The sequence below is a fragment of the Miniopterus schreibersii genome (assembly GCF_964146895.1).
Source record: "Miniopterus schreibersii genome assembly, chromosome: 22".
Taxonomy (NCBI): domain Eukaryota; kingdom Metazoa; phylum Chordata; class Mammalia; order Chiroptera; family Miniopteridae; genus Miniopterus; species Miniopterus schreibersii.
The window spans coordinates 14,429,708-14,456,774 of NC_138124.1; the positions used below are offsets into that span (position 1 = coordinate 14,429,708).

Genomic DNA, 27,067 nt, shown 5'->3' on the forward strand with positions numbered 1-27,067 from the left:
CCCATCATTACTCCAGCCCCCTTCTGTTTCTGGCACCTTGTTTTTGAGCCCGCCTGTGCCTTTTTACTTTTCCCGGCTCATATTTTTTCCATCATTGCTGCATGTCTGCAAGAGAAACAGTGAGGCAACAGACTGCTGTCTTTTTATTATTATTATTTTATTTTATTTTATTTTATTTTTTCCATCACCATTTATCTATCCCCTCTGTGCCTTCTCCCCCCTCACCGTCTTGACCTAAAGCCTGGTTAAGCTATGTCCTCGGTTACACGGGGACTATATCTCCCCTGCGATTCTGGAGATTATGTCACGAGATAAAGGGTAAAAGCAGGCGAGTTGCTTTAGCCAGAGTTCTGAGGGCGCCAGATAACTCGCCCTGGAAACCAGAGAGGGCCCGTCCTTCTGCGGGGCGACAAAGCCTTCCCCCAGCAGGCGTGTGGCACACGTGTCAATTACAGAAACTGCCTTTTTCCCCCAAGACCTGAGGTGCAGGGAAACCTGAATGTGCTTGTATTTCAATTAAATTGCTTCTTTCTTGTCACCGATCTCTTCAGCTTTTAGGTAAATCCGAGGAAGAGACCCGACCTGCCCGGCCCAGCTGTACAGCAGTGAATATTCCCAGTAGCAAGGAACAAAGGACATAGGTACGTATTGTCCAGGCTCTTGTTTTACTTCTCCTACCTCCCTCACATTAGTCGGTAGGGAGGGGAAGCGGAGAGGGGGGGCTGTTTTATTTTTCTTTTATTTGATGAGTCTGCTCCAGACCAACAGGGAAACTGGTAGAGCCACCTGCTGGTCTCTTCTGTTCTCTTTGCAACCACGGGGGCGAGAAGAGCACCTGCGTCAGGTCAGAGGCATTCTGGACGCCCCGCTAGGTCTTGTTTATGGCTCTTAAAAATCCATGGTGACGACTTGTATCATCCTGAGCGTTTCTTGGTGGCTTGAGTGGCACAGGTGGCAGGGCCCTGATGAGGCAAGTGGCTGGGGCCACAGGTTCAACCCGGGAGCATCTTTGAATGCGGTACTGTGGATGTTTTAGGCCACAGACCCCTTGGAGAACTGATTGACTCTGCAGATCCCCCCTCTCCAGAAAATTAAGCATCACACAAACTGCCACGGGGTTCCTGGGCCCTGGCATCCTGTAGGGGACCCACAGACCCCAAGTTTAGAATCCTTGTTTTAGGAATTTATAGATAGCTCATCTTGAGGGGGGGACATGTCCCCAGAGGTTGAGTTTTAAGGAAACTGCCAGCTCTTAAAAGTTCAAAGGTGGCTGCAGCTGACCGTATATTTGGAGGTCTAGCCTAGATGCAAAATTGTGTCGGATGGTTTATTAAAAATTATATTCTTGCCCAGCCAGCATGGCTCAGCGGTTCAGCCTCGACCTATGAACCAAGAGATCGAGGTTCGATTGCCGGTCAGGGCACAGGCCTGGGTTTCAGGCTTGATCCCCAGCGGGGGGCATGCAGGAGGCAGCCGATCAGTGACTCTCTCATCACTGACGTTTCTGTCTCTCTCTCCCTCTCCCTTCCTCTCTCTGAAACCAATAAAGACATATTTTTAAAGAACGAGAGAAAATTAAATTCTTTGCCCTGTGGCAAGTTAAGGAGCTGCGCTCTCTGGTTGCAGTCCGCGCTGAGTCCGGAGCCCTGCCCGAGGTCAGCTGCAGCGCGGTTGGGCCCTGCATTTGCCAAAGTCACCTGGACTTTAGCAAAGGGCCTCTGATCCCCTCTGGCCTCGCTGAGGGGCTGGACAGGGCCCGTCGGTTGTGCCCCGAACATGTCTTTGGGAGGCTGTTTTGCCCTCCCGCCCTGCCTGCGCTGTTGGCCGGCTGAGTCCTCCTGCCGCCTGTTTTTGGCAGAGGCCACCGGGAGCCGGTTCAGGGGAAGCCGTTGCCATAGCTACCCTGGCCGGGAGAGTCCCATTCTCTCTTGTTCTGTGAGCCTGTGGCTTCCCTGGTTTTTAAGGTGACAGCTGATGTTCTGTTTTTCTGCTGAGCAGCAAGGAAAAGACTGGATTTTTGTTGCTTTTCGTGGATATTTGTCTTACGTGTTTGGAGGTATGTGTCTCCACGTGTGTATCTCTTAATTGAGGTAAAACTGCTTCAGAAGATAAAATAGTAAGAGAGCTTGGGAAGAGCCAGGTACGCGCACGCAGTTTTCTCACTCCAGTTTTGTTTTTGTTTTTTAAATATATCTTTATTGATTTTAGAGAGAGGAAGGGAGAGAGAGAGAAACATCAATGATGAGAGTCGCTGATCGGCTGCCTCCTGCACGCCCCCGACTGGGGATTGAGCTTGCAACCCGGGCCTGTGCCCTGACTGGGAATTGAACCTGCGATCGCCTGGATCCTAGGTCGATGCTCAACCGCTGAGCCACGCCGGCCGGGCCTCCCTCCAGTTTTTAATTTTGGCTTAGCAATTGAATTTGGTACAATTTTAGCCGATTTTTGTAATCGTGGGGGCGGGGATTGGCTGAGCTCCATTTCACACTGCCCGGAACTCCCAGAAGCAAGGATCCCTGTGACCTGGGCTGGCTCTGAACTTTACACCTGAGGAGCAGATGACCAGTCAGGCCCAGGTGACTTTATCTCATTCTGCTCTAAAAATAGAGGGGTGGAGCCAGGGGGCAGTACAGCCACGCCTGGGGGCCCTCGCAGTCCCATTTCACGTCATGTCCTCGGCTGTAAACGGGGACCTTCCCACACACCTGGTGCACCGGGGACGTGTGGGTTAAGTGTGCAGAGACCTGAGGCTGCCCGTGAACAGGGCTTGGAGTGCCACTCCCGGTGCCACTCGTCTGTCCTCTGCTCTCCCACTCCCTGAAGGATGCTATTCTCAGCGTTTTCCAGTTTGCTTATCTCACTCAGAAGGGGTTCATTAAATTTAAATAAAACAACACCCGACCCAGCTTATCAGTGCCCAGGACTGTTTGTGATTTGGGTGGTTGCCAGTCCCCGGGCAGCTGTAAGGTGCTGATGGCAATCCACCCGGGCGGGCCCTGTGGACACATCTGGATGGGACAAGTCGTCGCCGGCTTTGTCTCCTCGCGTGCGGGCTCCACCCGCCTCGCTGAGCCCTAAAGCTACCCTGTGCCTCTGCTCCCCAGGCCAAGATGAATGCCATGCTGGAGACCCCCGAGCTCCCGGCCGTGTTTGACGGGGTGAAGCTGGCCGCGGTGGCCGCCGTGCTGTACGTGATCGTCCGCTGTCTGAACCTGAAGAGCCCCACCGCCCCCCCGGACCTCTACTTCCAGGACTCGGGGCTCTCCCGCTTTCTGCTCAAGTCCTGTCCTCTTCTGACCAAAGAGTGAGTACCCTGTCCCGCGCCTGCTGAGCCCCTTGGCCTGGGTGGTGTTCAGCCAACCTTGTCCCGGGTGTCCTTCAGGCCACTGTAAGGTAACATCGTGGCTGTTCAAACAGCCAGAGTCTCGGTCTGAATCTCGGGGGGTAGGAGACAGAATCCGATCTTGGTTGCCTGGAGTCAGCATTCATGACAAGGACACTGCAGAAAACGGTGGTCATTTTTAGGTGGATACAGAAACCTTGGGCAGCATTCTAGCCGGGTATCGAATGCCCCCTCTTGCTAGGACAGAAGAACCATCTCTACCCAAAATAATTAATAAGCAAAAGGACACGGATTTACGAGTTGGGGCCTCGCCATCTCTCAGTGAAAAATGGCCTGACATGAGCTAAGAGATGCCACCGCCTAAACAGGGTGCCTTCCTTCCAGGCGAGCCAGGTGTCCCTGCGTGAGGCCCAGGCCTGCGTGCCGGGGGAGCGCTGCTTCTGAGAGGGGAAACCGCCCTCGTAAAGGGTACATTTTATGTCACACGGACTGTTTTCAGGAGACACGCGGGTCAGCGTTTCCCTGCTGATGTCTTCTGAGTAACTGCGCCTCCCTTCAGGGCTCGGGCCTTTCAATCCTCTTAACAGCTTTGGGGTTGGGTTCCTTCCTCCTTTCGATGTGAGGTTGCAGAGCAGCAGAGAGGGGCAGCGAGCCCAAGTTTGTGACTCTAGACTTGGTTCCCTTCAGGTGCAGGTGAGAGGAGGGGAGAGGGGGGGAGAGAGAAACATCAATGGTGAGAGTCATGGATCGGCCGCCTCCTGCTCGCCCCCTGCTGGGGATCGAGGAGCCTGCACCCCGGGCCTGTGCCCTGAGCGGGAATCGAACTGCGATCTCCTGGATCCTAGGTCAAGGCTCAACCGCTGAGCCACACCGGCCAGGCCGTCTTGCACTTTCTGTCACCGCCTCTCATCTATTTGAAGCTGAGGGCAGGAAACATGTCTGTTATGGGTAAAAGGGTTTCTCCGGGGACTTTGAAGGTTTTTTTTCTAGAGGAAGCCTGTCTGCAGCCTCCACAGACACCCGTCTGGGTAGAAAGTTCAGTTGACTGATTTACAACAGGCCGGCGGTGTCACTCAGTAACCCTGACCGACCGCAGCCGGTTGTTACGACTTCTGAGCGGAATCAGAACATTTCCCCTTGCTGTTCTGGGGTAGAAAAAAAGTCGATGAAAGGTGGACATTGAAAACAGGAGAATCGGGGATTTGTTTCCCCTTTCAGCATTCGAGTCAGTGTTTTGGTCTGTTTTAAGGTAATCGGCCCAGCCGTGCGTTAGGGGTGAACCTTTTCAGTGTCCAGAGGAAAACGCTGCTGGGATGGGGCCATACGTTTCTCGTTCACTTAGCAACAGGTCAATATTTACCTAGTGATTCATTTTTTTGTTCTCAAGAGGTGTTTGCTCTCAGTGAAACTCGTAGGCCAAAAACTCAGTTCAGAATTATGAGAAAATCTATAGGATTTTCCTTTTTTTTTCTCTGAGTAAGAAATTTAACACGTATATTGTAAAACCCTGTGTGTACACAGACCCTAAGTATACAGCTCAGGACCCTCTGATACGTACTCACCCGTGTAGCTACCATTCCCTGGGCTTCCGCAGGAGTTTCCCGAGTCACCTCCCCTGGCACAGTGCCACCCGAGCGGCCGGCACCCAGGCACACTTCAGTGTGACCCCGGCCTACCTGTCCTGCCTCCCCGGCTGTGGCAGCTCCCACTGCCCACGAAGTGCCTGCCCCGGGGCCGGTAGCCCCTGGCTCCCCCCAGAGCCCCTCCTTTCTCTCTGCACCAAAATGCCTCTTATCCTGGGAACAAACTTCAAGGGTGCGGATTCTGAGAGACCCCCCTGTGACTCCCCTTCCCCCGCCTCTGTCACAACGAGCCCCTTTGCCCTTCCTCCTACACGGGCGTCTCCCCAGCGTGTTCCCACTGCTCTGAGACTCCATGGTTGGGAGGTATTAAAAAAGCCTCATTTTAGAAAAACTTTTTCATTGCAGAAATTTTCTAAAGGCACTTTTTCGATTGGTTTCTGCACAACCGCTTCCTCGTGATTTCCGATAAGGCAGGAAAAACAGTTTTTGACTCTCCTCTCAGACAATACCAGCTCCCTCTCGGTTGCTGTCAATATATGTTCACTTCCTAACCGTAAATACCCATTTTTCTCTCTTCTTCCTCAAAAGCCTGGACAAATAGTGGTTTGTCACAGATGTGCAATGCGCACTATTTTTGGCCTAGCTTAGGAAGGGCGTTGGAAGGGCTCTAGGGGGAAGCTCTAACTCGGACCCCTGCTAGTGCCATGCAAGGGGCTGTTTTCCAGATCTAAAGAGCACAGGCCTGTGGATTTGTGCCCCTGCACCCCCTGCCGTCTCCCCCCTCGCCCCCTTTTTGGAAGGTGCCCGTCTGCAGTGCCAATACCGCCAGGGGAGCGAGGGCGAGGGGCCTCGATGTGGACGGTGGCTGTTCAGTCCGTCTTCAGTAAAACGTCGCTCAATGCAGCTGCGTGCGCTCCCTTCTGGTCCCACTGCCGCCTGGGACCCCCCGCGGTAGAAGCTTTGGGGCCAGCTCAGCTCCTTTCTAGCGAGTTCAAGGTGAAAAGCGTTTCATTATCTTGGGCTTAAATGCCCCTTAACTCCCTCCTGCTCGCAGAGATCCCAGATCAGACTTAGATCCTCCCCTCCTTGGCCGAACACTGAAGCTTCGCCCTTTCCATAGGATAAGCTCCTAATTGCCCAGGGTCTTAATACTGACATTGACCTGATCTCAAGAACTGTGCGGACATTTCCTCAGATGCCACTGACCACTGACAAGAGGGTCGGTGATGTGCGAGCTACGTGGGCACCAGGCCTTCAGAGCACGTTTACCTGGAACCTCCCATCGCAAGAGAGCTCTTGACAGAGGGAAGACTGAAAAACCATCTTTATCAAGACCAGGGAGGGCCCCGGCCGGTGTGGCTCAGTGGTTAGAGCGTCAGCCTACGGGCTGAAGGGTCCCGATTCTGGCCAAGGGCCATGTACCTCGGTTGCAGGTTCGATCCCCAGCCTGGATCAGGGCATGTGCAGGAGGCAACCAGTCAACGTGTCTCTCTCACATCAATGTCTCTCTTTCTCTCTCTCCCCCTCCCACTCTCTCTGAAAAACAATGGGAAAAAATAGCCTCAGGTAAGGATTAAAAAAAAACAAAAAAAGACCAAGGATTGATGACTAGCACCAATGAGGTCATATTTTCAGGTGACTTCATCTTGAAATCACTTGTGCTTCTGATGAAATAGCCCAAACCCAAACTGTCAAGGTCAAAGGGTTGAGTTGCAGGATCTGGGCTACTTACTGTCCTCTGTTCCTGGACTGAGCGGACATCCGGCTCTCCCAGGACTGATAGGTTTCCCGGAATGTGGGGTTTTCAGGCCCAGACGTCAGGGATGTGCCGCCTGCCTCCTCTCTCTGTGACTCACTGTCTCCTGCTGTGCGTCTGGGGGCGGGAGGTTTAGGTTTAATCCGACTCTTGGACGTTGCCCATGTGGGCCGTCCCTGCCTTAGCAGGTCACTTATCCAGGAGGCCGTCCAAGCCAGAAAGGAAAGGGCCACCATCCTGGAGTCTGTTGGGGGGCCTGGGCTGAGGAAAGCAGTTTCCTGGGCTTGTAAGGAAATCTGCCCCCTCTACAAAATTCTAGGAAGCCCAGCTGTCACTGTTACGGAAAGCTGGAACCCTTGACGCGTTGATTTGTCCCGTGACCCGATGAGATGCCATCCCCGTTCCCACCCAGATGACCATCTGCCAGGCCTAGCAGTGCCCTCTCCCCAGGGCCGTGTGTTCCTCAGAGCTCTTCATCTGCCCCAGGAGGCCGCCTGCCGTGCCACGTGCTACATGCCACGTCACCGTGAGCCATGGAATGAGTCAGCCCTGATGGCAGCTTGCGAGCCACCCGAAGTCCCCTCCCCGGGTCAGCTTCTAATCATAGAGTCGGGGCTCTAGTTCATCCTGGGCACATGGCGTCCAGCCAGGCAACTTAACTTTGGAGGTGGCCATTAAGAGCGCATTTGGGAAGGCTCCCCAGGAGGTCAGAGGTCAGCGGTCATCCACGTAGGGAGAGGCCACGCAGAGCAGCAGCTTATGTACTTTTCTATCTTTCCACTGCTGCTGAGGCCATTGCCACAGCCAGCCTGACTTCCCAGTGCCACGTAGTCCCAGAGTCTCCCGGCGGCGAGGCCCTGAGCCGGTGTTTCCGCCAGATCGCAGAAGCTTGAACAGTAATCCCGTTTTTTGGGCAGTAATCCCTTATTAACCCGAAACTCCGTATGCGTTTTACAAGTTGAAATCTGCCACGTCAGAACAGCGCGGGCTTTTCCTTGCCTGGTATTTCCTTAAAGTATTCTTCTCGGTGAAAAGTAAATATGTGGGTATACGTCGGTCAGTGTTTAGTAACCTGTTCCGGTCCGTCCACTCTGAATACCACACGCAGTCCCTGCCCCCAGCGCAAACACACACAGCCCTTCCCTCGTAATGCCACCTTCTCGGTCCATCTAAATCCTGTGTCCCTCAAGGCCCTGTCACCCAGCTCCTTCAGCCTTCTGCCACGTTCCCCGCTTCTGTCCCCCGGCTCCTGCCTAACGACAGGATGCAACCACGTCTCCGTGTGTGCCTCTCGTCTCCCCAGCTGTGTCCTGAGAGGCTAAAGGACAGAGACTGTACCGAGTTCTCTCTCCCAGCAGTCAGTGCCCGCCAGCGTTTGCAGATGGCTGTGGTAGGAGCCTGTGTGACCGAGGGTCCGAGTGAGAAATTGAGATGAGTGATAAAGGGGCTTGGGGGGGGGGATGGTGCTGCGGCGGCCTGGATGCTGGGGTCCTGCGTGGTCCCGAAGGATCGGTGACGTGCACAGAAGGGTCCGGATGAGGGAAGGCAGAGGTCAGCGCCATCCCCTCAGCAAGGGCTTCTGGGAGGAAACTGAGTTTGCTCCGCAGGCTGGTGCTTTTCACCCCCACGCATTCGTTGCTTTGGCCTGTGGGCCTTTGGCCAGCCTGCCGGGCGACGAGATGACCGAGGCCTCGCAGATCTGGCCCATTTCCTCCCTGCGGCTGCTTTGCCCTGACCCCGCGGCCACTGCGCTGGTGACCCCCCAGTTCGGTGGCTCTTCATGCGACTCGACTTTGGCCGCCTCTCTCGCAATTCCCAAACATCTCCTTTGTGCGGGCTTTGGACCTGCCGCTCTGTCTGCCCTCTGCTCGCTGTGCCCTGGGTGTTGTCTGCACGTGTGGCCCAGGTCCCGTCACCGAGCTGGTGCCCACGGCTCTGAGTGGAGGGCAGGTGACCAAGCAGAGGGACACCGAGCTGGAGACCTGAAGCTCCAGGCTCCAGGAGCTTCTGAGGCCCCAGCCCAGGTCTCGTCTCGCTGTTTCATGTCGATACCAAGTTAACTGCGAGGCCTCCGAGTACACGTCTCAGAGACTTTCACAGTTTCCAAAGTCGTGCATGGTTTGTGCTGATGCTGCGTGTGATCGCTGACCCCAGCCCACCTGTCCCTCGCGTGTAAAGAGAGACGGACTCTGCTTTGGCGGAACTCTCTGGAACTGCGTATCTCTGTGGTCTCCTGGTGTGCGGACGGGCGTGAAGAGCCGGTGCCTGGGCTGCTGCGAGTTTCCACAAGGGCAGGGCTGTTGACTGTTTGAGGAAATATTTTTCTGTGTTCTCATGCCACAGGAGAGGGCCGCCGGCTCGGCGGGGCTCAACCGCAGCCGCCAACAGCAGCTCCTTTCAGCTTCTTGGAACTGTGGCGGCTCTGGGGCAGCTGCAGCACTTCCTTCCTCTTGCATTTCTGTTCGAGGCTCAACAAGTGGTGGCCGTGCGTCCCCGGAGCTCTCTAGCTCCAGGTTGTGATACAGCCTGCCGTCGGCGGGCGCCTGTGTTTATCAGAGGAGATACGTAATAGTTGTGCCTATCGTAAGCTCCCTTAACCCCTTCAGAGCTTATGTTTATTTTTTTATTTTAATATATTTTTATTGATGTCAGAGAGGAAGGGAGGGGGGGAGAGAGAGAGAGAGAAACATCAATGATGAGAGTCATTGATCGGCTGCCTCCTGCTCGCCCCCTGCTGGGGATCGAGGAGCCTGCACCCCGGGCCTGTGCCCTGACCGGGAATCCAACCGCAATCTCCTGGATCCTAGGTCAATGCTCAACCGCTGAGCCACGCCAGCCGGGCTTATGTTTATTTCTAAAAAACAGGGCGTACATTTACATTAAAACACTCCCCCAGCCACTGTCCAGTTCCCTTCAAGTAATGTTTCCAGTCTGATTGCAAAAGCACCGGTTACACACACACACTTCTGTTCCTTTATTGCAGAAACAGCAGTAAGCTGTGTGCTCTCCCGCCCTGCCCCGTGCCTCTTCTCCTGGAATATCACTGATTTCCACAGAGTGTAGGAAGAGCTTCCCCCATGCGTGCCCTGGCCGCTCAGTTGGACCGTCATTTGTGTGACCGGTTTCCTAGGTGGGGGGTTGATTTATTTCTAACCTTTTGCTTCCCAGCGCTGCCGTCGATAGTTTTGTAATTACATCATGCGCGCCCGTGTAGGGTGGACTGGAGGTGGGACTGTGGGGTCAGAGGTTGTGTGCCTGGGAAACTGTGTTACCTGGTGCCCTCAGGCTGTCCCACAGGCCCCAAAGGAGTGTCTGTTTCCCCGAAACCTTGCCAACACAGAGGCTCTCCTGCTTGTTGATATTTGCCAATCGGGTGGGTAAATATTTTTTTCTCACTGTGCTTTAATTTGTCTCTTGTGAAAGAGGCTTGAGCCTCTTGTTTACAGTTAAGAACTACTGTTTGGTTTTTTTTTTTAAGGGGGAGAGAGAGAGAAACATCAGTGATGACAGAGAGTCATTGATCGGCTGCCTCCTGCACGCCCCCTGCTGGGGATCGAGGAGCCCGCACCCCGGGCCTGTGCCCTGACCGGGAATCGAACCGCCATCTCCTGGATCCTGGGTCGATGCTCAACCGCTGAGCCACGCCCGGCCGGGCAAGAACTGCTTTTATTTCCTGTTTTGTGAGCCCTGCCCATTCTTCTGGTGGCCACTGGTCTTCTTCCTAATCATCTGAGCACTAGGGAAATCAGCCTTTTGTGTCATGAGTTGCAAATTTTTGTCCTTGGTGTGTACTTTGTCCTGTGGCCTTGCCCACGGTGGCATTTGCCATGCAGAATTTTTGAATGTTTGCATAGTCAAACCTCTCGATTCTTTCCTTTATGGCTCCTGGGATGTCTGTTTTCTTCAGAAAGGTCTTCTTCCTGGTACGGTAGTGAAAAAAATCTACAGTTTCTTCTAGCACATTTATGGTTTCGTTTTCTATGTTGAAATGTTTGATCCTCTGGAATTTATCCTGGTGCACAGCGTGGCTCCAACTTAATACTTTTCTAGATGCTACCCTTTGCCCAGCATCCTTTATTGGACAGCCCATGGCTCCCCAGCTTGTTGAAATGCTCTTTTTTTCTCGTACTAAATGTCAGGATGTGTTTACTCATATTTCAGTCCGTTCTGGTGTGTTGACCATCCCGAATGGTTATGCTATTAGCATATTTGTAGCTTTTTGATATGTTTTACTATGGACAGTGGGGCTGGGGTGCTAGTGCCCCCCCGACAAACAAAAGAAGCATATTTTTAATTAAATATTCTAAGAACCCATCATTTTTCTAGCGTCATTGCTTGCCATTTTCTGAATTCTGCACATCACAGAAAGACGTGTGCTTGTGTTGAATGTCAGATCTCAGTTCTCACAGTCATGTCTTGATTACAGTGTCCTGAAGGGCATCCCTGTAGGTAGTGCGGGGACCCCACAGCAAGCTGTTCCAGCTCCCCCCACTAGGAACAGTAGCAGAGACGTGAGCCTTCAGCGCTCATCTTCCCTCCTCCCGGCCCCTATGCAGAGATTTTTGAGGTGGTCTTGGGCTGAGAAGCGATGGAAGGGCAGTCCCGGGTTGGCCGAAGGGCAGACTGTTGACATCTCTGTGTGTGCTGTCCAGACTGGCTCTCCGCAGGACTAGCTCTCCAGTGCATGGCCTTTGTGGGGTGAGCCCTGGAGCCTTTTTGTAAACTCCAAGCCCATATAAAGCATAGTGTCAAAACCAGGCTGGGACAGAAGGGGGTGGAGAGAGGGCTCTGCTTCCGTCTGTGTGGGGAGGAGGCCGACCAGTCCTGACCACTGTTTGTAGAACAGGCAGAGAAAGGGATCAGATGTATTTAACACACAAACATAATCCTGAGATGTTTTAACGGGTGCCCTCTGAACTTTAACATGGAGTTTATTTTTCCTTGGAGGGAAAGAGTGTGGCTTTTTTTTTTTTTAAGCCGTTTTATTGTAATTCAGTTGTGTGTCCGTTCTCTCTAACATTTGGGCTTTGTAGCTCACACCACAGGTCGTGGAGGTGCCAGCCGCCCCCATGGCCTCTGTCCAGTGTTTAGAAACCAGTTACAGGAACAGATGTTTTCTCTCTTTGTCATATGGCCACTTTTGGTCATTTCGGGCAAAAACAAGCCAGCCTCTGCACTGGAATTTTCCTGTGCAGAAGCCTGGAATTCGGGCACAGAGCATCCAGCAACAGCAGTGAAATGCAATGTGAGACGAGGAAGTGTTAGCCTCCGGGGGGAAATGCCGTGACCACAGAGTATTTGTGATGAGCCTGTTAGTAAGTCTTTTAGAAGTTCAATACGCCACTTGCCAGTTGAGATAAAGACCCAAGATGTTTGTTTCTGAACTTGATGATGAAGCCATTTCCCAGCCTCAGTCTTGCCCCAGCAGGACTGGGGTGACGGGATGCAGGGTCCACTCCCCATCTGGCTTCCTGAGAAGAAGGGCCTTCCAGGGGGCTGTAGCCTAGTGGAAGGGGGAGCCCAGTGGGGTGGGCTCACAAAAGACACGCTGGCTTCAGGTCAGTCAGGCTGGATGGGGGCAGAGAGGCCTCTAAGGGAGCCACAGGGGTCTGTGGTGGGAGCAACAAGAGTCCTGAGTTTGAGGCCCATGAAGGGGAGGGGAGGCAGGTCAGGATTCAGGATAAAGATCTACAAAATGGCCCGGCTGACGGGGCTCAGTGGTTGGGCATCAACCCAGGAACCAGGAGGTCGTGGTTCGATTCCCGGTCAGGGCACGTGCCCAGGTTGCCGGCTCCTTGATCCCCAGCAGGGGGCGTGCGGGAGGCAGTTGAAATCAATAAAAACATATTTTTTAAAAAAGTATCTACAAAATGTTCTGCTAAATTCTAAAGGGCTTTGCCCCATCCCTGCTTCCTCGCCTCCCCTGTATGCACAGAAGCTTGTGCACACGCACACATGTGTACACACACACACACACACACACACACACACTCACGAGGGCCTTGAGCTCAGCTTTCTGTTGGCACAGCCAGATGTCGATTACAAGTAGGTTCCGAAGATAGGGACAGGCTGGCCTCTCCACTGTGCTGTGGTCAAGCTACTTTCTTAGTGACAAGCGTCTACTAACCACCGGCCACAGCACAACATCACACAAAGCCCCATATGGTGAGTAAACAAGAAGACACCGCCTCTCTCTGCTTTCAGGGAGTTAGGGATAAACAAGCCCAGATGCTAACTCTAAAAATAGCTTTAAAAAAAAAAGGTGCATGTAGAAGCACATGCCAATGAGTGTAGTAAAAACTGATCATTGACATGCAGCAAGCTGTAAAGTTTTACGGTAGGACGTAAATACCCAAGGAATGGAGAGACGCGCTGTGCTCTTGAATGGGACAAGTCACAATCGTACAGATGCCGGTTTTCCCCAAGGTAAAATGTGTGTGCTGTTGTTTCCGATGAAAACCCCCAGGATTTTCACAGACCGAGCTGCCCCTAGAGTGCATCCAGAAAATAAAATGCCAAAAACCTGCCAAGAAATGTTCAAAGAGGAGAGCGGAGGAGGCCTGCTCTGTCAACTCTCGAAATGTTCCAAAGAGCTGTGGTGATGAAACATAAGAACAGACAAAAAGATTGAAGGACCAGAACAGAGAATGTAGGAACAAGTCTAAATATGTCATTGGAAACTTGGTACATATTTGAAGTGACAGTTGAAATCAGTAGTGAAAGGATGGGCCATTTACGGTGGAAGGACAATTGGCTGTTAGGAAAAAGTGCATTTACTCATTTATAAACAATACGCAGATTTAAGGGCAATCCGTTTTTAAAGACTGTAGGAGTCACAGAAGGAAATATTGGGGAAGGCAAAGAAGTGAACATTTGGTGAGTGTAGGTTCTGTGCTGTTCTGTGTACATGAGCTCATTTGATAATGAGACTGGCCCCGTCGTGTAGCATGTGTTTAGAACGTATTACTTGCTTCCTTTTTATTCTACGTATGGAAATAACCCGTGTTGAATTACTGAACACCCTAAATTTGAAATCCTGTCCCTATAAGCATGTCCTGGTTGGTTTCTAAAGCTAATCTGATGCAGGATGTATTAATAAATGGGAAAGAGGGTAAGTCGTGGCATGGATGTAAGGTTTAAAAAATATCTCATTTATGTTTAGTGTACAGAATTTGTCAGGAAAAAAAAAATCTTAAATAGCTGTAATTCGTTTGCTCAGAGGGTTTGTAGAGCATTATTCAAGGAATGTGGAGAAGATTGACCTCTCGTCTCCTTCTTTCTTAGATACATTCCGCCCTTGATCTGGGGGAAAAGTGGACACATCCAAACAGCCTTGTACGGGAAGATGGGAAGGGTGAGGTCGCCACACCCGTATGGGCACCGGAAGTTCATCACCATGTCCGACGGGGCCACTTCCACCTTCGACCTCTTCGAGCCCTTGGCTGAGCACTGTGTTGGAGGTGAGCGAGGTTAGGGCGTAGGATTGGGCCATGACTCCGAGAAGGAGCACTAGGCAGCGAGGGAGCACTGGGTGCAGGCTCTTGCTACCGACTCTTACCATCCATCTGTGCGTTGTATCCAGGGCCGGGTGGGAAGTCTGCTGAGATACCTCACTTAGGAGCAACTGGCGGGGAAGAGGTGCACCCTGAGCTCTCCAGTCACCGTGTGCAGCCTAAAGGCATTGTCCAATACCGTTTTTAATTCTCCTGTGAGAGAAGCTTGGGGTGGGGGATGCGGGAGAACTCGGAGCCCAGGCCCCCTAGTTCCAGGCCTCTGGTTTGAGGACACAACAGAAGCGAGACTGTTCTACTTGCTTTACGTGTATAACCATCTCATCTACCCCTCGTCACGTTACTGAAGGAGCTGAATTAGGGATGCAGCGTAGGCTGGGTGTGTTTGTTGGGTAACAAGCAGATAACGAAGGCCCTCGGGCACCCTCTGCTGAGGTTCCCATGTACGAAATGACACATTAACATCATGTTTATCAGGCGGGGATCCGGGGCACCTGTTTCTCAGAAGCACCTCTCATTCCCATTGATCGGTGGAGCCTGCACAGTAGACGCTCGTAAAACACTTCCGAGTGAGGACTTGGAGGGAGTGGAGTTAGACTCAGCCCCTTCCACGTGCCGCTCCCGCCCGGAGAGAGCCTGAGTTTGAGTTCTTAGTGTGCAGAGGCACGTGGGTTTTTTATAGGAGCTCAGTCGATATTTATGGGTAGATTCCAGTAAACATATAAGTCTCAGTCACTTAAAGTAATAGAACTGCTGAGTAGCTAGTGACCAAGGTTAATTTATGTCCAGTCTGTCTGGGGCCCCTCCCCAGACTTTCTCATGGCTGCCCCCTGTTGTCATTCAGGCCTCAGCCCCCATGTCACCTCCCCAGAGGACGTTCCCCGCCTTCCCTAACGCGCGTTTCCCTCCCTGTAAATCCATCAGGCCTTCCCGCGTCGGTGCTCGAGGGGACCCGCCACTCTCTAAATTTATTCGTGTAGCTGTTTATTGTCTGTCTGCTGGAAAGTAGGACTCCCCAGAGTCCCAACGGCAGGTTCCCAGTAAACAGGCACAGGAGGAACGAATAAATGATAGGTTAGGAGCTCACATTGTGTTTATCAGTCTCGTAGCTGATCTTTCAAATATTTATGTCTGTGCCATACCCAGTTACGTGTGTGTTTTTCTCTTGTTTCTAATACTCATACTTTTAAAATGAAAGCACAGAATGTAATTTAGCCAGACCACTCTTTTCCCACCAGGACGGGGTGGGAAGTTGAAGGGGAAAAACTGAGATTCTTTGTCTTTCTCACTCTATGACCCGTGTCCCCAGAAAGGGTTGATGACGGTGGGTCTGGGGGAGGGAGGGTTCGCATCCAAGAAACGCTCTAAGGAAAACAACCTGTCTTCCCTTTTATGATTTTTTTTCTGACTTTTATCTACGAAAGGAATAAATACTCATTGTAGAAAATTTAGATACTACAGAAACATTTTTGAAAGGAAACAAGAATCACCTATAATCCCACCACCCAGCATAATACCATTAGCATTTCGTTCCATTTCTTCCTGTTCTACACATTGTTTTTCCAACATCTGAATTATTAGCTATTACGTTATAAATAAAGTATTTTCCCGTGTCACTAGAAGTCTGAAAGTTGTCAGAAACGTCACGTTCACGGTTGGTCAGTAGTAACACCGGCCAGGCTGCCTGTGTCCGTTCACTGTGTCGCTGTTCACTGGACACACCGGGGTCTCTCTCTCCGCCCCGCAGATGACATCACCATGGTCATCTGCCCCGGAATCGCCAATCACAGCGAGAAGCAGTACATCCGCACCTTCGTGGACTATGCCCAGAAGAACGGCTATCGCTGCGCCGTGCTCAACCACCTGGGCGCCCTGCCCAACATCGAGCTCACCTCGCCCCGCATGTTCACCTACGGTAGGCGGGGCGCACGGCCGCCTGGGGTCTCCCTGCTTCTGTCCTCACTGCGAGCGACAGTGACTTTCTGTTCTCAGTGTGAAATTTGTGCTCATCTGTGGGTGGCTGGGGGCCCACAGACGGGCCCTGTACCCCCCCCCCCCCCGTCTCACATGGGAGGAACCTGAAACTCACAGGGGGAGGTCATATAAAGACACCAGGCATATTGCATCAGAGGCCACCCTGACAACCCCGTTTTAACGTAATCATCTCCTGCAAGGCCCTTTCTCCAAATGCAGTCACACGCTGAGGCCTCGGGGTGCCCTCCCCCCACCTGATGCAGACTCCTTACCGGCCGACACCGGTGACACACCCGCCTGTGCAGGCCCCGGCCTGGTGTGCGGGGCACAGCGGTGACTCAGCGTCTCCAGCCCCAAGGAACAGCCCCTCCCCAGGCCCCCGTATTTAACCTGCTTAGTCACGTTGGTGACGCTGGAAACGGTGGCCCTGGGCAGCCTTAGCTTTGCCTTTGCTTAGGGTGGGAGCCTGAGGAGAAAGGACCGTCCTGTTCCCAGCAGGCGGCCTTTCCGAGATGCAGTCCTCGCCTCTCTGAGGCCACGTTAGCGTCTCCTGTTTCATCTTGGCTTTAAAAAGCTGCAGCAAGATTAGAGACCCAAATCCTGTTACTGGTGCTAATGCCGTGGGGATTAGATACGCAGAACCTCATAGAACCCTCCTAGTGTTAAAGCACAGATTGCTGGAGCCAGGAAGGGGCTCCCAGGCGCGGAGGGGGTCGGGGACCAACATCCGGACGAGATCCCAGGAGGACCCAGCACCTACCTACCAGAAGGCTGGCACCGGAGCCGGGCACACACCATGTCCTTGCCTGTCCCTTGCCGGGGAGAGATGGCAGCTCTTCAGAAAACACCCAGCAGCTTGTCGGGCACTAAGCAGGGCTGGCCCTTCATGCAGATCGGACGTGTTTGCACTTAATTACATGGAGGCTCCCAAGGTGCCAACACAATTAGCTGTAATTGCTCCTCAGCAGTGCGGCGAATCCGAGGCCTGTACCTGCCCGGTGACATCGGAACATCTGCTCTAGGTCTCAGATAATTAGTCTGCACCCCGAGGAAAGAGAGGCGTGTCTAGAAGGAGTCAGATGGTGAGGGAGGAAGGCTTCTATGAAGAAATCGCCCTCCCGTGTGGCTAGGTTGGGTGGAGCGGTGCCCGGTGCACCGGCAGGTCCTGGGTTTGATTCCCAGTCAGGGTGAGGGCCTGGGCCCTGACCGGGAATCGAACCGCTGAGCCACACCGCCCGGGCTCTCTCTCTCTCTCTCTCTCTTAATATCTTGGCTCCCGTCTAGTAACCCTGCAGCTCACGTCCTCCCCAGTCCTTGTCGCCCCCGACGTGATGGCGTGTCCTCCCTGCCCACAGGCTGCACCTGGGAATTCGGAGCCATGGTCAACTACATCAAGAAGACCTACCCCCTGACCCAGCTGGTCGTCGTGGGCTTCAGCCTGGGCGGCAACATCGTGTGCAAATACTTGGGGGAGAGACAGGCGAACCAGGACAAGGTCCTGTGCTGCGTCAGCGTGTGCCAGGGGTACAGCGCGCTGAGGTGAGTGCCCCCTCCCGCGCCCCCGCTTCTGTCTCCCGTCGGGTCCTCCCGTTGGCGCCTGTCTGTCGAGACGCCCCAGTGGGTCATTTGCTTCCACATCGCACACGGCAGTTGCCCTGTCAGACCCCTTAAGCCTGGGATATGCAGATCTGTAGCCAAATGAGCCAGCGTCCCCCGAGAGCTGCGGTCTCCCTGTGGAGTCCTTGTGGAAAGGCGTCTGTCTGTGCTGCAGGAGTTTTGTACGACCAGGTTATGAAAGGACGCGGGAGCCCGGCCAGCCAGCGTCTGACAGCTGGGCCGTAGGATCCCAGATTCCTCCTGCCCCCCTAGGAGTCGAGTCTCAGGTGGCACCTGGGAGGATCCGTAGCAGTCATTTAATCTGTGCCCTCCCTTCAAATATTCATCTCTCACAAAGGAGATGACCTGCCGGGTGAATGTTGATCTCGCCCCTTAGTCTCCTGCCAGCAGAGCCCCCAAGGATGAGCCCTGGGGAGGGGATTGCTGTCCGCTCTGAGTCCCCGACCTCTCGAGTCACCACACCCCCCCCTCTGCAAACTCTTCCAGGGCATTCACGTTGTTCCCTCTCCGTTAGGGTGTCTTTTGTATTTCTGAGGGGTATTCACGATCAGAAAGTGCGTCAGTGACAATCACCATCATCATCCAGTGTGAATGGGTTAGATCAGTGGGTGACAAAGACCAGTCTGGTGGACTAGTGACTGTCTCACTTCGTTAACAGTTACTTGGAGGATTGTGTTAGAAAGAAATTCAGTTTCGCGGGCCCCACCCCCGGAGGTTCCGATTCATGAATCCGGGGCGTATGGCCAGGGACCTGCATTTGCACACATGTCACAGTGACGTCTGATATTTTAACCATGTTTAGCGGTCCCTGGGCCCGGGGACCTCAGTGGTCTCTCCAGCTCCAGTGTGGCAGGACTAGGTCAGTCCCTGGTCCTCCTGCACTAACCCCCCCCCTCGCTCCTCTCTGCTCCCTGGAGGGCTTGACCAGAAGTATTCAGCCCCCAGGTCAAGGCCATCATATAACCAGAGTTAACCAGAGTCCCATCTGCCCAGTCCCCTGAGACGGACGACAGGGGAGCAACGGGCCTGCCGCAGGGCTCAAGGGAGCAGGGCCTGGGGGGCCTGAGGACCTCGCCTGCTGTCACCCGACGCGTGGTCCGGGTTTCGGTTTTCGTCGAGCCGTCGGTCGTCCGTAAAACTGGAACCTCTAGAGCCCCTTCCGGAGCCCAGTGCCCCGAGAGTCCTGTGAACAGCGACCTTGTGTTGAGAGCGCTGGGTTTGCTAGGCAGGCGGGTGTCGGACATTTCTTCTCGCGTCCTTTCCAAGGAACGAAATCGCAAACCACAGTGGCCTTTTTCGGTTTCGCCGCGGCAGCGCCACCTGCTGGTCCAAGAGCGCGCGAGCCGCGCAGCCGGTGAACTAGGCCTTGGAGCTGAGGCCCTGAAGGTTTACGCAGCTGAGAACCTAAACCGATGGTTGCTGGGGGGGGGGGAGCGAAACCGGTGAAGGGGGGCCTAGGAGGTGCAGACGTGCAGTTACAGGCAGATAAGCCACAGGGTGCAGCCCGCAGGGTCCGCTGGGCGGCGTGCGCTTGGTAAGCTGCGTAAACGCCGAATCACCCGAAGCTCACACGGTATCGCCTGTCGACTGTCCGTCCAGGGCCCAGGAGACCTTCATGCAGTGGGACCAGTGCCGGCGCTTTTACAACTTCCTCATGGCCGACAACATGAAGAAGATCATCCTCTCGCACAGGTGCGTCGGGGCGCAGGTGCCCGCTGGGGACCGGCTTGTCCCCAGCTCCCGGGTTCCCCGGACCGCTTGCTGCTCTCACCGGGCCCAATACACCCAAGAGGAGGGACGGCTTCTGGATCCCGCCCCACGTTCAGGCAGTGCTGAGGGGGGCTGGCCGTCGCTTAGGGACCTTTCTCCCGAGGATGCCTGTGTCTGGGGACCTCGGGCGTCTGACCAGGCGGCCGTGGGGCAGGGGCCCAGCGCCTGGGGCAGAGGGTGGCGTCAGGCCTCTGCGCTCCTCCTGCCTCTCTCCTGCTCACAGGCCTCCGGTGGGTGCGCCCCTGGCCCCCGCCTGCGGGAGCTCGCAGTAAATACTAGGGGGACGCGTCGTCGCGGGCATCACCGGTGTCCAGCGTGCGTGACGACTTGTTTGGTTTCTCACCTGCATTCTCTGCTCGCTTTCGCGTCTCATTCCAGACAAGCCCTCTTTGGAGACCACGTAAAGAAGCCCCAGAGCCTGGAGGACTCGGACTTGAGCCGCCTCTACATGGCCACGTCCCTGATGCAGATCGATGACAATGTGATGAGGTGTGTCCTTGCGCGCTTTTAGTGTTGCGGGCTTTATTTTCCTCTCTGAATAAATAAATGTCCAGTGTTTAAAAACAACAGGAGATTTCACAGCAAATGAAAATTCGAGTTTCTCCTGGAACCTAAGAAGATCTGCCCCCTCGCCCTGTGTCCCTGCGTGGCCGGGCTGAGCTTGAACCGGGGCCTGGGTGCCCACGCCCGGGTTCCACAGTCCTCACCCCGCCGGTGTGCTTCACGCCCGGCAGAGCTCAGGTGCCCGTAACCTGCGTTTACGGTGGAGTAGAAGGAAAGGGAAATATTTCTTGTACCTTGTATGGCTTTATCAAAAGTTAAAAAATAATAGTCCGAGGGGTCTGTGTCGCAGGAAAACTGGACGGACGGAGCCTTTTCTTTGGGATGTGAAGACATCCCTGCCTGAGGTCAGCCTTAGCTGGGGAAGGTCAAGTTGACCTCTGACCTCCTAGTTCCCTTTTGAAAAGAAATCACCGTTTTTATTTAATAATCACCTGGTACCTTTAGGCCTGGTCTCAAGCCAGCTGACGTCCGCTCGAGAGATAGGCAGGTACTGACCTGGGCGTCCGGGATCCGTGCTTGTCTTTCTTACGGGATCTTAGTCACTGTCTTACCCAAGTGACCTTGAAAAGATGCCTGTTGTGAAACTAGGAACCCGGTGGCACGTCAGGAGGCGAGAACGAGTTTAACCCACCCTCACTTCGTGGAGGTGTGTCTAACGAGAGACGACAAGCCGACCCGAGCTTATTTCCGTTTCCCGCTCATCTTCTGGAGCTTTTGAGGCCCGAAAGGGACTGTCCTTCAGCTGTCCCCCTAAAGCTTGTCTGTTGCGACGGTGCTGGGTAGTAGCAGTTTGATCTGCACCGGTTCGGGCAGCCTCCTGCCCTTAGCTCTGTTTTACAGAGAAGCTCAGAGAGGCGAAGCCCTTCGCCTGCGGTCACACAGCCAGTAGGGGGCAGGGGCAGGGGCAGGGGCAGGATTGGAACCCAGATGCCAAAGCCGGTGCTCCGGACCCCACCTCTGGTGCGTGTGTATCTCCACTGATGTGACCGGTTAGTGCAGGAGCTGGGGCGGGAACGAAATCCCCGCAGCGTCCCACCTCGTGTCCTTTTCCCTTGTGTGCCGCAGGAAGTTTCATGGCTACAGCTCCCTGAAGGAGTATTACGAGGAAGAGAGCTGCATGCGGTACCTGCACAGGGTGAGTGCGGCCCGGACGGCGGTGTTCCCGGGGTCACGGCGCCCTCCCAGGCGTCCCCGCCGGGTCACGGCGCCCTCCCGGCCGTCCCCGCCGGGTCACGGCGCCCTCCCAGGCGTCCCCGCCGGGTCACGGCGCCCTCCCGGCCGTCCCCGCCGGGTCACGGCGCCCTCCCGGCCGTCCCCTCCCAGCCATCCCCGCCGGGTCACGGCGCCCTCCCAGGCGTCCCCGCCGGGTCACGGCGCCCTCCCAGGCGTCCCCGCCGGGTCACGGCGCCCTCCCGGCCGTCCCCTCCCAGCCATCCCCGCCGGGTCACGGCGCCCTCCCGGCCGTCCCCTCCCGGCCGTCCCCTCCCGGCCGTCCCCGCCGGGTCACGGCGCCCTCCCGGCCGTCCCCTCCCAGCCATCCCCGCCGGGTCACGGCGCCCTCCCGGCCGTCCCCTCCCAGCCATCCCCGCCGGGTCACGGCGCCCTCCCAGGCGTCCCCGCCGGGTCACGGCGCCCTCCCGGCCGTCCCCTCCCAGCCATCCCCGCCGGGTCACGGCGCCCTCCCAGGCGTCCCCGCTGGGTCACGGCGCCCTCCCGGCCGTCCCCTCCCAGCCATCCCCGCCGGGTCACGGCGCCCTCCCAGGCGTCCCCGCCGGGTCACGGCGCCCTCCCGGCCGTCCCCACAGGAAGCTCAGACCCCACCCGCCGTTCACTCGGGTCCCCGCGTGGCCTCCGTGTGCTAATCCCAGAGCGGCCTCCGGTGCAGTGCGGGACCAGCCTGCTCCTGGGACCGTGCAAAGCCCCTCAGTGGGGTCTGCAGAAGGGGAGCGACCGTTGAATTCAATTCCTTTTATTTTCCTGGTTCAGATTTACGTGCCCCTCATGCTGGTGAACGCCGCCGATGACCCCCTGGTACACGAGAGCCTCCTGACCATTCCGAAGTCTCTCTCAGGTACGTGTTTTCCTCCTGCCGCCCCCCCATGGGCTCAGCCGACTGCCCCAGCGCCTGTCCCTGCTCCGCGATGTCACCTGGCGGTGCTCTCAGTGGGCCTGGCCCAGCCGTCCTGGGGCTGCGGTGGGCCTGGCGGGCTCCTCGCGCTCCGTCATTGATACCCATGGGCCAGAGCAGAGTCCCCTGCTCTCTGAGACTGTCTCAGGGGCCTGGTTCCCTTACGTGAGCGGAGGCCGGGCACCCAGGTGCCCTCGTGGGTGGCCTGCCCCCGGGGCCCCCCGGCCGGCCCGCCCAGCCAGCCCGCGCGGGGACTCACGGCTGCCTCCCGCCTGCAGAGAAGCGGGAGAACGTCATGTTCGTGCTGCCGATGCACGGGGGCCACCTGGGCTTCTTCGAGGGCTCCATGCTGTTCCCCGAGCCCCTGACCTGGATGGACAAGCTGCTGGTCGAGTACGCCAACGCCGTCTGCCAGTGGGAGCGCAGCAAGCTGCAGTGCGCCGAGGCCGAGCCGGCGGCCGAGCGGGAGTGAGCCGCCGGACCCCGCGCTCCGGCCGAGCCCCTCGGGACCGCGGCCCTCGCCGCCGGCCGCTTCAGGTCCCCCCTCTCCCTCCGTGACCTGGATCTGACCTCACGCCACCTGCGGGGGGGCCACCGCCGGCCACGGGGTGGGCGGCCGTCCCGGGAGCTCCAGGCTATTTTTGTGCTTAGTTACTCTTCTCTCCATTGCATTGTTAGCCGAGGTGACAAGCAGCAGGCTCCTCGCCCGCCTGTCCAGTTGCAGCATCAACGTGATCGCTTTAAGCCAATTACATCTAGTTTCCTTATGAAAAAACCGTTGTCGGAGCGGCAGTTTTGCTTTGCCAATCAGAAGGCTTTGCCCCCAAAAGCAGTGGAGGATGCCTGTTGTTTTGGGGCGGCCGCCTGTGTCCTTACGTAGGCCTGGAAAAGCGCTCAGCAGCCCAGGCCCCTGCCGGAGATGCAGGTCAGCTCCGGAGCCTGGGGACCCGGGCCCCTCCGCTGCCGTGTGGCCTCGGATGTGGCAGAGTCAACTCCCTTGAGTCACGAGCCAAGTTTCTCCCCCACTTGCTCCTCAGACAGTTTCCCTGCCCCTTGCTGGTGATGAGAGTGACCTGGGGCGCTTATTAAAAATTCAGCCTCCCAGGTCCCTCCCCGCCGAGTCCACGAGCCTGGGAAGGGGTCTGGGGATTTTAATTTTTGACAAGCGCCCCCGGTGATTCTCATCGCCAGGCAAACTTGGGAACCGCTGTCTTCAAGGCCTTTAAATTAGAAACCTCTTGGTAGCTCATTTTTTTAAAATCTATAGTCGGAGGTGTAGCCTGGCTCCCGGGGCCTCCGGAGCAGCAAGGCCTGTGGTGTGCAGATGCCCCCTTGGGAAGGGCCGGGCTGCCCCTGACTGCCCACCGGCTCTATGACCCTGGAAAAGTCCCCTTGCACTTGAGTCTCTCCACCTGCGAAATGAGGGACTTGGACCAGGTAGATTGCCGAGGTCAGTACCCGTCCCAAAGCCCAGTGACAGCCTCACTCCACTGAGGTTAAGAGAAGGTCCCCCGGGGGGCCCGGAGCTGCCCTCCCAGTCGAAACGTGTGGATGTCATCCTCTGCATTCCTGTTTCGTTTTTCCCCACTGTTCTTCATCTTATATAAAGAAGTTTCTGGGGTTTTGTTTCATTCTGCGCTTATTTGTCATTTGACTTGTTAGCCCAGGTCTCTGGCTAACGCTGGCTTTTGATACCAAACAGTTCCAAAGTGGGGCCTGAGTCTGGAGAAGGCTCTTCCCGGGTTGTTCTGCCAGCAGATTTCTGGTCCAGCAGCCTGCCGTAGCCTGTCGGACGGAGGCCGTCTTTCCAAGGCGTGTCTTCTGAAACGGGCGTCCCTCGGAGCGTCAAGTTCTCCTCTCCAGTCCCGTGGGACTTGAATGTCTAAAAACCCTGCACTTTTGAAAAATCAGCGGTTGCTGCCTGGAACTGTGAGCAAAATGGCCTGGATGCTTTAAAAATTTTTTTTTCCCCTGCTTCCATCTCCTTTGCTCGGGGACAGGCTTGATAGAAAAAGGGGGCCTGTGTGGACGTTTCAGGGGTGGAGGGAGTCCCCTGGGGGCTGGGCGCCCACCCTGTGGCCACAGGTGGATGTAGCTCGCGCATTGGTCCCCGTGACCGCGACAGTTGTGTCTGTAGCCTGGAGAAATTATTTGCTGACAATCACTAGATCGTCCTAATGAGTAACATCAGAACAGCCATTATCTCAAAAGACTAAGATCCCTGTGGTCTCGGCCGGCTCTGCGTAGGTTTAAGGTACCCCAGATCCGCCCTGTGGCTTCCCCAGGTTCTTGTCTAGTGCTTTCCCTTCTCGCGTCGTTTTAGCACCGAGTGGCGCCCCCCGTGTGGAAGCTGGTCCCCCCGCCCCCCGCGTTCCCTCCCCGACAGCCGCCGTCATATCCCCAGGACGACCTTCATTGCTTGAGGCTTTTTGTGAGATTAGGTGAAGGGAGCAATGCCTCGATGGGTTTGTGTGGCCGTCCCAGGAGGCCAGAGGCTCCTTGTCATCGGCCTCGGGCCACCTCTCTTGATCTGTTCTCAGAAAGTCCCGGCCAGGTCCCAGTTGTCAGCCCGGGGTGCACCGGCAGGCAGACCAGGAGGCCCATGGGGGAGAGGCAGGGTTGGGCATCTCCTTGTTGCCACACCCCGGAATTTGCGCCCCCCCCCCCCCCCCCCCCCCCCCCCCGGCCTTGGAGGGCTGTGTCCCAGCTGCAGCCTTGGCGATGCGTGACTCTGAATGGCACTCACACGACACCCACTGAAGCCCTTTGTGCAGGCGGCAGGCCCCCGGGCATGGCAATGAGGGACTCTGGCCGTCTGACAGGGAGATTCTTGTTTGCCCCTGAATGCGAGCGGGGAGCATTGAGCCTGCGGGCACCGGACTCGCCTCGTGAGCAGGGGAGCGCGTTTTGTATGCAGGTCAGCTCCCTCCTCCCCGCAGCCCTCCTGTCCCTCTTCCTGAAGTCACTCACTTCTGGGGGCCCCGCGAGGGCTCTTGCGATCAGCGTCCCGCCCGGGCTAGGGCCTGGCTGGATTTTCAGAGCGCATCTGAACGCTCTGTTTCATCTGATTTTAAGTCCCCCCTCGAGGGGACCTGGCGAGGGACCTGCTGCCTCGGCTTCGCTGGTGAAGACCCCTGATCTTGCCCTTGCCTGTGTCTGGCTTCTCTCGAGTGTCCATCCTCACGCCAGTGTCCTCGCTGTTCAGGGCTGGTCGCGGGACTAGGGCAGGTGCACGTGGGAACGAGGCGAGGCCCCCCTTCTGCGTGAGTCGGGGGAGCATTGAGAGTTCCCGGGGCAGGACCCCCCCAGCTCAGACTTTCACCCTCCAAGTGCTGCCTTCATCAGAGCCCAGCTCCCGGGGCATCCGAATGAGAGCGGCTTTGTCACTGTGTCACTCGCGGTCCCCCGGCAGCGCCAGGAGGACAATGCGCGCGCTCTTGCTTGTGTTCGCGGGCAGCAGATGTCTGGGACGCGACGGGCTTTTCCTTTCCCGTGGCACCGATGCCGGCTCCGAGCTAAAGTAAAGGTCACGGACACGTCACGCTGAGTTAAAAGAACCCCCGGGTCCTTGTGTCCTAGGCGGGACGGGAGAGTCACTAGGAAGCATTTCCCTGCAGCCTCCGCTCACAGCATCATCTGGAATCTCTTTCTTTGACCAGAAGCCTTAACTTGGACGTCCCCTGTCCCGCCACAGGACCGTGGCGTTGCCATTCAGACTCTGCTGAGGGGGTTTGGAGGGAAGCCACAGGTAAAACCAGAGAATTTCTTCACGTGGCCTGTGTGCTCCTTGCTACAGTAGGCGCCCCCACCCCTCGGCGACGAGGGACCAGAACCTGCCAGACGCCCCCTCTCGGCCGCCTTCCTTCCTTCTCGGCCCCCCTTTCGCTCGCGGCCACCCTGCGTCACTCGGATGCTCCAAAAAGCCGTGAAAAGTGACGTGTAGGCCAGATAACCTCCGTTGTCCAGGCAGAGGGAAGCGCCCCCCCCCCCCCCAGACTAGCGTTGCTTCTGCCAAATTGTGTTTGAGGCTGAGGGGAGGGGAAGTGGCCCCCCTGCTGGCAGTGAGCCTGGGAGGCACCCCGAACAAAAGCTGCTTCCTCTCGCCCCCCTGGATGCTGCCGCCGGCCAGGGCATCCTGGGGAGGCTGCAGAGTCCAGCCCGCAGGCCATTCTCGACGTCCAGACAGCGGACAGCTGCCCCCTGGGGGGCAGCCCCCACCCCCCTTGTTTCCTGAGCTGCTTTTCCGGGCATGCGGGTGGGTGTCTCTAATGCGTAAGATGACGTTGATTTCTAACTGGTGGGTTAAGCCTCTTAACTCGGCCCCTCTGTCATCGCGGAATGAAATCCGTATCCTGTGCCCTTCCCCTCCCGGTCCCCATAAGCCAAGAAACCTGTTGCCATACGTTGGGGACAGCCCACTTATCTTACCTGCAGAAACACCCGTCGTCTCAATGGGCATTCAGAGCCCCCACGCTGAGCAGCCGCCGGCCCCTAGAATAATTGCTGACCCCCGGCCCCCCGGCTGGTCTCGTGGGTGGGCCAAGTTCCTGGGCGGGGGGTTCGGTCCTGTCTGGGTTTGGGTTTGGCCTCTCTCGTTCCCCCGAAGCACAAGTGCACCCGCGTGGAACCCCCCCCCCCCGTCACCCGTTCCGGGTGAGCTGGGCCTCTCCTGCGCCTCAGGGAGACCTCCACTGTACCTGAGCTCCTGACTCCTCCACTGCAGCTGCCTTAGGGACCCGGGGGCGCGGCGGGCGGGGGGCCCCCACCCGCTCCCCCTCTCCCGCCCGGCTCCCCTCAGCCACCTTCTCCCGGCAGATCTGC

General features: G+C 56.2%; 1 protein-coding gene across 1 annotated transcript in view; it reads left to right on the plus strand.

The window, feature by feature from the left end:
- The window catches only part of ABHD2 (abhydrolase domain containing 2, acylglycerol lipase), a 35,220-nt gene extending 11,343 nt beyond the window's left edge, over nt 1-23,877 (plus strand). Inside the window, exons 2-11 of the mRNA XM_081124369.1 lie at nt 552-641; nt 3,105-3,304; nt 13,967-14,142; nt 15,941-16,108; nt 17,523-17,706; nt 19,384-19,476; nt 19,933-20,043; nt 21,184-21,253; nt 22,105-22,189; nt 22,525-23,877. Of these exons, the coding sequence (XP_080980495.1) occupies nt 3,111-3,304; nt 13,967-14,142; nt 15,941-16,108; nt 17,523-17,706; nt 19,384-19,476; nt 19,933-20,043; nt 21,184-21,253; nt 22,105-22,189; nt 22,525-22,718 (1,275 nt within the window). The 5' untranslated portion in view covers nt 552-641; nt 3,105-3,110 and the 3' untranslated portion in view covers nt 22,719-23,877. The remainder of the gene's footprint in view (nt 1-551; nt 642-3,104; nt 3,305-13,966; nt 14,143-15,940; nt 16,109-17,522; nt 17,707-19,383; nt 19,477-19,932; nt 20,044-21,183; nt 21,254-22,104; nt 22,190-22,524) is intronic.
- The last annotated feature ends 3,190 nt before the right edge of the window (nt 23,878-27,067 follow it).